The 14,702-nt window shown below is 41.1% G+C and overlaps 1 protein-coding gene across 4 annotated transcripts in view; it reads left to right on the top strand.

Annotated features, from left to right (window-relative positions):
• Positions 1–14,702, top strand: part of pde10a (phosphodiesterase 10A) — a 66,562-nt gene that overhangs the window by 31,239 nt on the left and 20,621 nt on the right. For all 4 annotated transcript variants that reach the window (XM_074646266.1, XM_074646267.1, XM_074646268.1 and 1 more), the window contains exon 2: positions 2,683–2,814. In XM_074646266.1, coding sequence (XP_074502367.1) covers positions 2,683–2,814 — 132 coding nt within the window. The remainder of the gene's footprint in view (positions 1–2,682; positions 2,815–14,702) is intronic.

The following is a 14,702-nucleotide window of genomic DNA, read 5'->3' as shown; positions in this document are numbered from 1 at the left end:
CATTGGAGATAAACTGGAGGAGAAGGGATTCGTGCGCACAGTAGATCAGTGCCGAGTCAAAGTCTACGATTCCCTTCATAGAAGTGGCAGCTCTTGAGACGAAAAAGACAAATTTGCTTCTTCGTACAAGCCCCTCAGCAAATTATTATTTTCTATTTGGTCCACTTCAATTTGTGCACTGTGAAACCGAACCATACTAAATAAAAAACGAACCAAATGTATAATTTTTACTCTGATTGGGACTAGCCAAGCAGACTACAGCTTGTGAAAGCGCCCTGAGGCTTCACCAACTCCCTTGATGTACCCAGAACACCATTTTAGCAACCGTTATATGCCCACTGTAAAATTCTAAGCACTGCAATTTGTTTTTGCCCCATGGTAATAGGACATTTGACTATTTCTGTTCTTGTGCTCACACATATGATAGCTAAATAAATTCTCAACACAAAACCTGTATTCATAAAATGATACAGCCTCCTTGTGTTTTTATTTTTTTAGTGTCACTAATCACAGTGCCTTCTTTGTTTCAAATAGGACAAAGTCGTAAGGGTATTTGCAGCGCTCCCATTTTACTCCTCTGTGTGTCTCTCTGTCCCCTGCAGCTCCATCCACCACCCCCTTAACTTTCTCTGATTTATTAAGCCGTATTCTGCCGATGTGCGTCAGAGCTGGCCAGGAGTCCCGTGAGGCGCTCCGCTCCTGAAGATCTGTGTCTCGTGTCTGGATAGCGTCAGACCGCAGCGTCCTCCACCCCCCAAACTTACCCCCACCTCTGTTTGCCTTATTTGCCTGCAACCACTAGCCTGCTCGACCTACACACACACACTCGCACACTGAGCAGATGATCCATCGTAACTGCAGATCAAATTATTTGTTCTGGGAGAGTAGATCAAAGGTCGCGGGTAGCTGCTCAGACTGTTTACCAGACTCAGGAGCACTTTGATTCTAAAATTAAATTCAAATTAAAAGTTATTCCTCAAATGCAAATTTTTAACATACATAGACATACAAGAGTTACCTGCAGCTGAAGTGGATGCTTCTCACTCCACCATCTGGTTTTATTTTGTCATCTGGCACAACAGTGCCACCCTCCACATACAGTTCTGTTGCCCACAAGTCTGTAGCCATTCACCACCCTGATATCAGGATTTTAGATAGACGCACCACTTTGTAATATTTTCGTGCAGTGTGTTTGCATGTTTGTGTGGCTGACGCAGTGGGCAACGTACGGGTCTGAGAAGTGAAGCCAATGCCGAAGTACCTTAAACTTGCATTCTTTCTAATAGCCAGCAGGGGGCGACTCCTCTGGTTGCAAAAAGAAGTCTGATTGTATAGAAGTCTATGAGAAAATGAGCCTACTCCTCACTTTATTTATTATCTCAGTAAACATTGTAAACATGAGTTTATGGTCTCAATCACTAGTTTCAAGTCTTCTTCAATACAGCGTGGTGTTTGTTTAGTAAATTATGGTCCCATTTAGAGTCAAATAGACCATAAAGCAGGCTTCTTTGACTTTCACAATGTGTTTTCAGTTCATGAAAGTTAAGTATAACCTTTTTGGTTGCCTGAAAATGTCTTTTTCAGCATTTGGTTGCACTTAGCTCCACCCTCTCGTATCACCTCTGGTTGCAAAAAAACAACATGGCGACGGCAAAAATGCCGAACTCAAGGCTTCAAAACGGCAGTCCACAATCCAGTGGGTGACATCACTGTGGCTACGTCCACTTCTTATACAGTCTATGGTCTGACGGCAGAACACCTGCCTTCCAGCTGCTTGTCCTCCTGTGATTCATACTTGAAGGGAGTCTACACAGATGCTGCTGATAAAAACACATTTTGTGAAAAAGTGAAATGAAAACCATCAGGGCTGTCTGAAATCAACGGCCTGCTTACTACTCTTATCTGATAACAGATATAACTACTGTGTGCAATAACCATAAAATGTAAATTTAGTACGGCCATAGGACTTGTTTTTCTTCTCCAGGAATTACTACTTTCGGTTGCATTTCGTGTCAGCGTTGAGTTCCCGGTCTCATGAGGCGATGACGTCTCACTGCTGAATTTAGACAGCTACAGGTCTTTGTTTTAGACACACACTCCATTTGCGCAAGTGACCCAAACATGATGGTTTCCTAGTGCATCATGACGGCCTCTCAGACGCCAGCGGGTGTATTAAAAACAACTTTCCCTCAACGATGGTCTGGCAAATGGCTTTTTTCCCTGACAACAAAGACAGTAAACAGCAGCACTTAGCGAGCTCTCAAGAACCTAATTGCCTATTAAGCACAATCGAGTCCTCCTTTATCCTGCTGCCTCTGTTGGGGGCTCCTATCCCTGGAGACACAGCTTTACAGTAAACATAAGCGAGCTAACCCGGCTATCTGACAGCTTTAGCTGGAACATAGGCGCCGCTGCTGCCGCTCTCACCTCGCAGTAAAGAGAACGAGACGACCTTCATAGCCTGTGCATTTGTTTGGGTGTCTGTCTGGATCACCGTGGGCCGTTGGCAGCGTGTAATATGACGTTTCCATCCTCTTATATCTTTTATGTTTCTCTCCTCCATACTTTTCTAGCATTATTTTGTGCAACATCTCCCAGAATATATTTTTTATTTTCACATTTTGCTTAGTCTAGGCTGTGCAGTGCGTGAGCTAAAATAAGTTTTATTTCTGTGTTTTCCAGGCTTGACAGATGAGAAAGTGAAGGCCTACCTCTCGCTGCACCCGCAGATGCTGGACGACTTTGTGTTGGAGAGTGTGAGCGCAGAGACGTTGGACAGATGGCTGAAGAGGAAGACCGGCAGCAGGCCTGCAGGTATACCCACTCCCACACACACGCACACACACAGCAGGGACAAACATGGAAACACACACACACACATGCTGAAGCTCTCTGGATCGCTGTGACATAATGATTGGATCAGCGGATTCCAGGATATTGACGCACAGTTGTAATTTCTGTGATATTTTGATTTTGTTAAATGTTTGTACTTTTTAGCACACATAATCTCGTTATGTGCGTTCCCGACTAGTCAACCACAAATACAGGCTGCAGCCACGTCCGTCATTTGCTTTTATTGCGCTGAATAAAACCTTTTCTCTTAAAGACCCAGAGTGTGCCTCTGCGGGTTGTATTTATTATCCCGGCCGTTTGCAGTACAAATCACTCATCTTCATGCATCTTCACATGTGTCTCCTTTAATCGCCAGTGTGTGTGTGTGTGATAGACAGAAGAGAGGGAGAGGCAACGGGCCTGTCGGGTGTTTACGGGTCATTAGATGTGTTTGAGCGGGCCGAGTTGAGTCTGTTCCGTGCGCTCCACACACAGCAGACTGTTTCTCAGACCAACCGCATCCATCAAGGGCCCACAGGGCTGGCACTCTGCCCAGTCGAGCTGCTGACGTCAGAGGCGACCTCCAGAGACATGCAGCCGGCTGACGGGGGCCCAGGGGAGGGGTAGGGATGGCGGTGGTGGTGGTGGTGGAAGTGCGGGGGGGGGTTGCGCTGGCTCAGGGTGTGGGTGTGTTGAAGTGAAATAGGGAAACTGGCGAAGGATGGATTTGTCACATTTTGGAGCTGCTTTCTACATGAGGTCTGCAGACAGTTGCGTTCATTGCTGCCATGCAGGGATGTCGATTTCGCAAGTCTGAGCCTGCATTTGAAACAGTTTCCTGTATACAGTATGTGCGTGTGTGTGTGTGTGTGTGTGTGTGTTTAGGTTGACAGATACAAAATAGAGGCCCTCATGTTAATCATTCTCTGCTGGCGCCAACTAGGAACTAATTTAACCCACATATTTCAGGTCAGAGCAGGTGAAGCCCATGCAAAGCAGAACACTGATTCACAAAACTCCACCACAGAGCCGACATGAGAAAGACTTTCGGCTTATATTGTTTGTGTGTTTCATCAGTTTTCAGTTATAATGTGAGTCATAAAACTAAATTCCCCTCAGTGTAAAGGTCAAGTTTTCCCATGCTTTGCAAAGACTGAAGAATTTAAAGGACCATGTACAGTAAACCAATTTGTTTACTACAAATTATACATACTTACATGACAGCTGACTGTTTTTATGCAGGATACAATATATTGCGATACTGTAGGCTAGGCGATATAATTGCAATTTTTTAAATCTAATTTTAGGAAAACTGTCATAGTATAAAGAACGCACCATCATATGCATACAATTTGAGTAAAAAAAGTTTCCTTTTTTATTCAATCAGAACAGCGGGATCTGCGTTTATCACAGTCCCTGTAACATCCAACATCATAGCACTACTTTGAGAGGGAGCATCTCTTTGCAAATGAAATAAAGTATTGACTGAGTTAATCTTTGCATGTAAATTATTCATTAAAAATCAATACAGTGTTTTGGAGAATCGATACAGTATCACAAAAAGTATGCGATATTCAATATTTTCTTACACCCCTACATTTCAGTAGAGTCGGAAAATCAACTTGCAGGGACTTAGAACTCCCTCAGGTCAGGTTGCCCATCGCAGTAAACAACGTTAAAGTTATCAGTGCGCAGAAACTCACAAGTACTGATTGATTTGAAAAGTCTGAACTGCATTACCACTCAGCCATAACATCTCTTTGACAAAAAAACAAAAAAAAAAGCAGACGTGATGTTCATTATGATGGATTGCATGTTTCAAGCAAGTTTCAGATTTAACAGTTGACTGTCTAGAGTGCAATGAAATGTGTTGGAAAGTGTGTCTGACAGTAATGCAAACAGGTACACACTATCAAGCTCCTGGTAAAGTGGTTGCCCACCTCAATGTATAGGATGAGGACACACAGTTTCAGCTATAACAACATTTCTTATGCAGTGGCAGAGAGAATATCAGGGATGAACTGCAGTGTTTCAATGTTGAAATGCAGACATTTGTTAAGCTTTGCCATTTGCCAAATTTGACCAACTACCTGTAGTTCTCATTAAGTAGGCTGCCATTACTTTCTGATTAATGTAGGTCACAAGTCGCTATGCAATGTGCTGCTCTGCTATCAGCATGTAGACTTTAGCACTCAAAGAAACCCTGTCAATGAAAGGCTGACGGAGACCATATTAATCCTAATATGTAAAACAACATATGACTGCATATGTGAAGAAAGCCTTTTGTGGCTCCAGAGGGAGCTGTGTGAAGTCTGATAAATCGCCTCAAATGATGTCACTTGAGTCAGTCTGGGGGAATCTGGGGGTGTGGAGTTGGAAAGAAGTGAGCTTGCCTGCACCTCATCTCTGCATGAGGCTTGCAGCTCGAGGCTATATTAGCACCTACTAGCTAATAGGCGGCGGTTGAGTTGCGTTGTGGGTAATGTAGGCGCCAGGTTTTGACAAGGAAGAAGAATGCATGGAATAAAAAAGACGATATCTCTGGTTACGCTTCATCAATTTTGATCTTCTTTTTTTTTCTGATAAACTTTCCATTTTGAGTCCGACAATGTTGAAAGAGTGCCACGTTAAGATTGGTGGAGTACTCCTTTCCTGTGGATTTTTCTTCTAAACAAACAAGGTTACAGTTTATTCAGTGTTTCTCACTAAAAAGCAATGTTTGTATCCTAGAGGTCTAACAAACATGTTGAATGCATTTCCTTACTAAATTTTATGTTGACTTGGTGTTGAGTGCAGTTTTACACCATGCAGTTAAAACGACTTTGTATATTTATTCTGTCTTGACCACCCCAGACTCACACTGGGGTTGCTGAGTTTGTCTTAACCAAGTTGTTATACTACTTGACAAAATGCAGGCACAATATTTAGCCACTCCGTGCAGTTGGGCTCTTGAGCCGTACGAGAGGCGACCGAACTCGGAGTCAAAACATAAGCAATCAGCCTGACAGCTCTCTCATTATGTTGCATGTAGGGCTGTCCCCTATTATAGAGCTGTAACGATTAATCGATTAGTTGTCAACTTTTAAATTAATCTCCAACTATTTAGATAATCGATTAATCGGTTGGAGTAATTTTTTGAGAAAAAAGTAAATCTTCTCTGATTCCATCTTCTCAAATGTGACATCATCTTGGACTTTGGGAAACACTGATAGACATTTTCACCATTTTCTGACATTTTATAGACCAAGCAACTAATCGCTTAATCGTGAAAATAATCGACAATGAAAATAATCGTGAGTTGCAGCCCTAGACGTTTTGGTTTTCGTCAGTTGAGTAGTTGTTTTTTCATGTTGAATGACATATTTTGAGCACATCTCTCGTTTAAAGTGGTGCTTTTGTGTGATTCTCAGTTTCACAGATCTGTCGATTAAATCAACTAATCGATTAGTCAACTAAATCGTATAAGTGTTAGTCGACTAAGAATTTATTTTGTTTAGGACAGCCTTTGTTACATGTCTCTCTCTGGGTTGATCTTTACATCACATCAGTAATATCACTGCACCAGTCCTCTTTCTCTGTTCGATCACTGTTAGCGGACACTAGGTACCGCTTGGAAGCCTCTCATTGACTGAATCCACTCAAAATGACAATCACTGTTTCATTTCTGGTTCATCACACAGGCTGAATGGTCACTGTTTTGGGATTATGGCAGGAATTATTTGACACATTTATCCGCTTGTTTTAAAGAAGCTGGACCTCTCCTGTATATATTTGTACTGATAGAAGTAGCTCATTTATTCTAAAGATGTATTTCTATGTCCATTTTTTTAAGTGACACTTTTTAAGAGATCAGATTGATCTGATATTCGTTTTGAGTGCAGCAGTAGCAGCAGCAGGACCTGTCATCATGTGATCCTCACTGAGATAACCGCTGCTTCCAGGAAGCAGTCCCTGCAGCCAGTCCCGTTCTCACTTATCATGTGATGGGCTACATTGGATTACATAAATCAGTTTGTTTGTACACGCAAGAGTGTGTGAGTGTGTGTCTGTGTAGAGGTTGTGTCTGTGATTCCAGAAAAAGCCTTCACATTTGCACACTTGATTTTGCATTGAATCTGTGTGGGAATATTACAAAAGTGCCTCGTCATAATAACTGAATTACAATTTAGTTTTTTGTATTATTGTTTGTTGCTATATTGCTTGATACAGTTGTGTTTATGTTTAAAGATTAGGCTTTCAAGGCAGTTGGTTTGTCCCAGTGTTACAGAGCAGATCGCTCTTACAGCAGCCCGTTACTGAACACAGTGAGCAGAACACAATCCCAGATCCCCACTGATGTCATTTGACCATCACACCTCTCTTGACCAATGTCCCACTGGCAATGTTTACTTCACACCACACGCTGTCATGGGGTAATTAATAAATCCCAAAGCGTCTGCTGGTCCCATCCAGAGGCCCCTCGTTACTCATCTTTGCCTTCTGCGATGCACCCACACAGACACACAGTGTCTATGTTAGGGATGATGAACGACTCATTTCCCTGACATTTAAACAGAAGTTTAAACTTAGACTAGTCTACTAGTCTAAGTTTAAACCAACCCCTCGTTAACCGATTACTAACCGTTAACCGACAAGATTCGTACCTCGCATGTAGCGGTGCGCCAGCTGCAGTGTATGAGCACAACAGACAGCTGAGTCCCCAGTTCACCCGTCCGGCAGCCACGGTGCTGCATGTAGTGTCGCGGACATGCAGCAACTTTCCCAGTAAAAATCTCAACTGCACATTTAGTTTAGTTTAGCAGGTTTTCAGCTGTGTGTCTGCCCGGCGTAACTTTAGCGATTGCCCAACAAACAGTGTGTGTATTTGTGCTACATGAGCAGCTGTAGCATTACGCGCAGCAAAATTTGAACGAGTGTCCGACAGACCGCGTGTGTGTGGCGGCGGTGAGTGTGGGGTTGTTGGTGGGGTTATAGCTGTGAACGTAGAAGTGTGTGTACAGTTTATTTGTCGGTGAATAAATGCTACAACTCCTCCGCTCCGCACCGCTCAAGCGAGCTTGAGAAACCGGAAGCCAACTTCCTGTATCCTGCAACTCCAGCACCGCCTCTTAACGTGGGCTCTTAAGGTGGACCAGCTTTTCTCCTTAAAGTGACGAGCCGCTCCTCTGAGCCGCTCAGCATTTTAATTAATTATTAATATTTCTTTTAACCTTTTAACCGTTAGCGTTAATCGGTTAAAATGCTTAATGTCGGTTAACGGTTAAACGGTTAATTATTAACATCCCTACTCTTAAATAAATACGTCCCCAGAGTCCGTTCCGTTCGCCCGGTTAGGAATGCGCCTCACAAACCCGGTGTGCGGTGTAATAATTATTATAAAAGTTTATCACCGTCTATCTTTTCTTCCCTCTATCTCTCTCAAACACACACACATATAGCAAGATAGATGTTATCATTTATAGAATTCACAACATATTTTTATCTAACACAATATTCTGCTTCAATCCATATTTGTTGGAGTTTAGCCTTTCAAAAACGCATTTTTCACTGCATTCAAAAACCTGTTTACTCCCCCAGATATATCTGAACTTATATCTGAACTATGACTGCAACTAACACTTTTTTTCATTGCTGATTTATGTTCTTTTGATCAATCATTTGATTAACAAAATGTGAATAATAACCATTTCATGTTTCCAGAGCTCAGCATGACTGGTTTTGTCCAAACAGCCCAAATTCTTAAGATATTCAATTTAATTCCTAATTTTGTATTATATAAAACAGGGAAAAGGAGCACACACTCACATTTGAGTGGCTGCAAACAAAAGATATTTGGAATTTTTGGTTGACAAATAACATAAGTGATTAATCAATTATTGATTGATTCTGTAGATAAATCGACGAATCAGTTCGGCACCGATCTGAACAAAATGTGTCAGTATTCATGATCAGAAAATCATTCAAAAGCTGTACATCCCTGACATGTCGGACCGCCTGTCTGATTAGTAATGGAGAACTTTGTGGAAGACGTGTGAGTGAGTGTCTGGCCTTGTAGTGTGATACAGGAAGGATGAAGAAAACTGCTGCTTTTGGAGCAGGTTGATGCAGAACGGCCACTAGGTCGACACACATTGACCGCTGAGTCACTGCTAGCTGACAGTCCTGTGGGAGGCTGTGTATCTGTGGCGGCAGATCAATACAGCGCCCATCGAGTATCGTGCACATTAGACCTAGCTGACTGAGGGATTTTTCCCCAGTGAAAGGCCTCAGCCCAGGGCTGCTGTTCTGGGTGCTGCTCCAGATCATTTCTCACCTTGTCTCATCAAACAGTTCACCATAGACCTTTGTGCTTGCTTGTGTACTGCAAGCTTTATGTGTTGGTGTGTATGTACTTGAATTAAGGTGCAGAGTTAAGCTAGATGTGTTTCCCCTTTTGAATTTATCAAACCATCAAGTATATATCAACGTAACAGCAGTAGATTTTTTTTTCTTTCTTACAACCACATCACACCACTGCGATGTAGCAGATACTACTCCACACTTCGGCCGCAGCAGTGGATGTTTTCATATAATTGTTTGAGTAAATTATCAGTAGACTATTAACCCAAGTAGAATGTGTCTCTGTATGCTATGCTTTGTTGAGATTAGGACATTTTAGTCTGATGTACAAAGTGATTTGCAGTAGAAACAACGCGTCAGGCTGATATCTGATCAAGCAATTTGCTAAGAGATGACAGAGCATTTATCTGTTCAAAATATTCTACAATTCTTTGTAGTTTGATTCTGTCCTGGATATATAAACTGTCTGATTGACTCCTTGTTGCAGAATGATGATTTTATTGGTTCACAGAAGTTTGCAGCAACTAATGGGGGTGCTGTGTTTTTTTGTTTTTGGTCTGCTGCACTAAATGTCCCACACTGACGCAAAAGCTTTCACCATGAAATCAATATGTGCAAATTATTTGAGAACAACTAATGTACCACAACAGGTCTTTTTGTGAAACTAAAAACTAGGGATGCACCGATCCAACTTTTTCAGTCTTTGGCTTTGGGTATCGGCTGATACTGAGTACCGATCCGATACCAGTCTTTAATTAATAAGCTGTATGCCTCACTGTGTGGAAGTGACTGGGATCATTCATTTATGTGTAAGGCAACATCTGGCTTAACTTAAACATTGTTTACTAACTTTCCCTTGTCACCGATACCCGATCCAGCTATTAGAGTCAGTATCGGCCCGATATCCTACTATCCTACTACTAGAAACATAACAAACTTGATGTTAACAAAAAAAACTAATAGTATGCACAAAAATATCAAATTATGATTTGTGATTAACTATAGTAACCATGCTGCCGCTCTCACGCTGTTAACAAAATATGTCAATGTTGTTATTCTTAACATTTTATGTAGGATTGTAGGCAACAAAACAGAATCAGGACGTACAGTACAGTACAGTATGTGTTGACCTTATCAACAAAAGTAACCTTACCAACTAAGCATTGGTTTACAAGGCCGAGTAGCAAATATCCACAACTGATCCCAGCGCTGCACACCTGACAAACACTTAGACTGAGGTCGTTCAGGTTCAGGAAAAGTTTGAATGGAGTGATGAAGCTACTAGAAGAGGTCTGTTCAGCCTCAGATGTGTTTAGTGTTCACTGCTTAGTGAGCTGGCAGTATGTTTTCTAAGAACGTCCTGTGTTTACTCAAAGCAACAGCAGGTCCCTGTAAATATGGGATGGCATTAGAACAGGCCTCTGTCCCTGCTCTGATGACTGACCACATGGTATGGTGATAAAACACACAGACTTGCACACACGCGTACATATACCTTCTTTCTCAGCCCTAGGGGGTAGCTGTATCATTAGGGTGAATCCCCAGACACACACCTGATGAAACAAATGTGTTATTGTTGCAAAACCGGACAGGCAAATTGTCAGTTTTATGTATTTGGAGCCTATTTTATGTGATATGTGCTGGCCGTACAAAACAGAGCAGTCCACACACATTTTCTCACCCACTTTTCTTCAGCAAGAAACAAGAGCATAGCCAAACATACATCACAGTACATTCAAGCTATTTTCTGGTTTCTAGGAAAACCAGGAATATGCAAGCCATGCAGCATAAAGAAACTGCTGGAACTGGTCCAACCAGGCAACTGGTTCAGCACAACAGATTTAAATGGCACTTGCTTTCATATCTCTGTGGTTCCCAGGCACAGGACGATTCTGCATTTCACCTTGCCGGGTGTGTAGCCTACAAGTACAACCGCTTCCTGTTTCCTTTTTGGCTCCTATATTTTCAGTGTGCGGACACAGTGCTCACCTTGTGGTTCCACTGGGACTGCTACACATGAGATGCCAGCAGAGGTGGTTTGCCAGACTGTAATTGTACCTGCAACACCACAAAGAGTGGCTGGTGAATCATTCCTCCAGGAGGGACTTTGAGTACTGGGGGGAACCCACACGCCCTGGCAGCGGGAATACCTCTGGGAATGGGAAAGGACTGAGTGATATGATTGAAATATTGCTAATAATATTTGTCCAATATCTGATTTTTGCAAAAATGAATGCAAAATCAGATATATAACACAATGAAACTGATGTTCAATGCATTGGATTGTGTTCCACTCTTGTGCATTATAGCAGACTGATTTTGTAGCGTCTTTGTGGAATCATTCATTTGCACAACAGAATTTTATTTTTAAGATCACCATACTATTTTGCTGATATGATGTGCTGTATCATTGGTGCTAGAGTCACAACCCCTTACAATATTGTTACAGTGTGAAACATTTCAGGGGATATATTAGCAGAGATGGAATATAATATTCATAACTATGTTTTCATTAGTGTGTAATCACCTGAAACTAAGAATTGCTGTGTTTTCGTTAGCTTAGAATGAGCCGTTTATATCTTCATAGGGAGCGGGTCCTCTTCATGGAGTCGTGGTACCGCCAGCCACCGTCTGACTTCCGTTGCTCCTAAAGTAGTGTTATTATGGTAAGGATGGCCTCTGAGTGAGGCGAACGGTGTTACCATGGTTTTTCCACTCGGCAGCTCACGTTACCTCAGTCTTGGAAAGGGAGGAGTGAGCGAAGGGGTACTCAGTTGGTTGCAATCTGCAGCCACACCACTAGATGCCACCAAATCCTACACACTGTCCCTTCAAATGGCAATGATATGTTGGTGAGAAACAACAACCGCATCATGGCAAACTATATCAACAGGCAGGGCGGTGAAATCCTCCGCGCTTTACAACATACAAGGGTCAACATCACCCAACAAGAACTGCACTTCTGTTACTTAAAATTAATTAATCGTGGGTAACACTATAGTTACACAACATCTTATATGTTTGCAGTTTCTGCAGCTGCATCACCTGTCGACCTGGGTGTTTGTGTTTTTGTCTGCTTGCATTTGGTTTTGAACCGTCAGTCCTGACAAATCCGGCCCCCTCTCTTCCTCACCAGTGTGCAATCCTCCTTTGGGCGAGGAGAGAGGTGGTTGTTCTTTTGACAGCCGAGTAGGTGAGGAGGGGTCCGAGAGCTGAGAGTTCAGGTCACGGAGGGGGGAAAAAAACAGTTTAATGCCGCTCATAGCTTGCAGTTACCCAGGCATCTGCACATGTTGCTATCAAACTGACTTTGGGCGAAGGCGGGGTACACCCTACACCCAGCTGATCCATAGAGACAAACAACCATTCATACTCACATTCACTATCTCACATATCATTCAACACTATACTGTACATACTAGCCTACACTATGTACACATCATATACCACATTACATTACACTACACAACATCAAATTGATACATCAAAGAAAAGCGTTTAAAGGGAGCAAAATGTGGCTACTGTAATTTGTCTGTTATTCATAGTCACTATACATGGCGTCTCCTGTTACATTCATTTCATGTATTGAATTAAGGGTAGAGTATGATTAGGTTGTTTTCTCTCATTTTTAGCAACATCAATGACTATCATAGTGTTAACACAGGTGGTATGAGGCCACTCTCTAGTAGTATATAAAAGGTAGACTACTCTCTAACAGGTAATAGGCACACTGTATTTGTAAAATGTGTCCTTCACAGAACTTCATGTCCAAATACTCTTGGCCTCAACAGTCATTATAAAAAAAGATTCAGCCTGTATTTCTCCTTTTTTCAAAGGGGTTTGAAGTCTTTTTCAAGTGCAGCTCTCTGTCCTCTGATTGACGTCACGCCCGGCCAGGGGATCACTCTAAAATAGCTCTCATGGCTAAGTTAGGAAACTCATAGCATAGTGGAGGAATGTTTAAAACAACAAACAATGTAGCTGGCTGTAATTTCTTTCTTCACATGTTCGTTTCAAAAGAGGACCAGCTCGAGTCAGCACCTCAGTCAGCCCAGCTTTTTGCATGGTTTGATCACATGAAACGTTACCAAAGAGATCAGAGCAGTTACTGTTCTCATATGCTGTTGATGACCCCTTGTGTAATGAAGAACCGCTTGTGGCGGTGTGAATGGTTTTATTTTCATCCCAAGTAGCACGCCGAGACTATAAGTCCAGAAACTGTTATGTTTGGCTAAATCTTTCATTATTATCACATACTTTAGTGTCCAAAGAAAATACTCATATGTCTACTGTCTCTCCAAGAGCCTGAAATCACACCAGGAATTTGCACTCGGGGCCACAACATTTTGCACTTGTCAAGTTAGATTAATACGTCTCTTAATTCTGTTTTAAAAGGAACATAATTTAAACCTATGTCTCCCGGGATCAAAAGTAGATATATTCATACATAATTTATACATGATGTAGTCGTACATTAATGCTTTATATGCTGCATCTTTTTTTTTGCGTGTCCTCATTTACCATTCACCTGACTACTGTTGTGAGGACAACATATGGTTTCGCTTACTTGCTGCTTATGGTGTTGTGTCTTACTGCAGAGTATCCACCCAACATTCGTTTGAATGTCCGAGCCAGATTTCTGTGTTGCTTTTCAGCTTTTTAATGCAGACAAAGTTGATGGTGCATGTATGCCCTTTTTCAGCAATGACAGCCTCTACATTTGCATAGTTACACAGATTTACCTTCTGCCATTTAACCATTTGATGAAGTATTTTGCTCAGTGGCACATTGGCAGGGGCTGTGAAAATGGAGAGTTTTCACAGCAGTCACATCAAAAATAATTAAATTAATGACTCGATGAATAAATAAATATACCATTAAATGTACCAAAAAATAATATCAAAAATAAATCTAGACATTAATTAATTGATCAAATGTGACATAAATTGATATTTCTATTTTAGATTTTGCTTCTTTATTTATTTAACTTAACTTGTCTTAATTCCCCTATCTATATACTGTATTTAATTTTCCCTTCTATTTATTTATTTAAATTTGCATTTATTTATTAATTATTATATTTATGTATTTATTCATGCATTTATTTATATATTTATATATTTGTATTACTGCATGATTTTCCCTTTGCATTTTGCCCCAAACTTATTTATTTCTGTATTCTTTTCTTCATACATTTCTGCTTCTTTATGCAAATGAGTGGACTGTCATTCAACGTGTGTCATGAGGTCAACTTTTTGCCTATAATTAATACAAGGGAGAATTAAATGGAAAAGTAGATAGATAGGGGAATTAAAACAAAGGTAATTATATAAATAAATAAGCTATATTAAAATATCATTTTATGTCCCATTTTATAAAGCCTACATTTACTGTATTTTTAATATTTTTGGGTACATTTAATGGCAAATTTATTTATTTATCGTGTCATTTATATATTTATTTTTTTATCTTGGCAGGTTCCATCCTCCATACATGGCCACAAGTGATAGTTAATTGTAAATGAAAATAAG

The sequence above is a fragment of the Sebastes fasciatus genome, chromosome 9, assembly GCF_043250625.1.
Source record: "Sebastes fasciatus isolate fSebFas1 chromosome 9, fSebFas1.pri, whole genome shotgun sequence".
Lineage (NCBI taxonomy): Eukaryota > Metazoa > Chordata > Actinopteri > Perciformes > Sebastidae > Sebastes > Sebastes fasciatus.
This window is presented reverse-complemented; position numbering and strand designations above follow the sequence as displayed.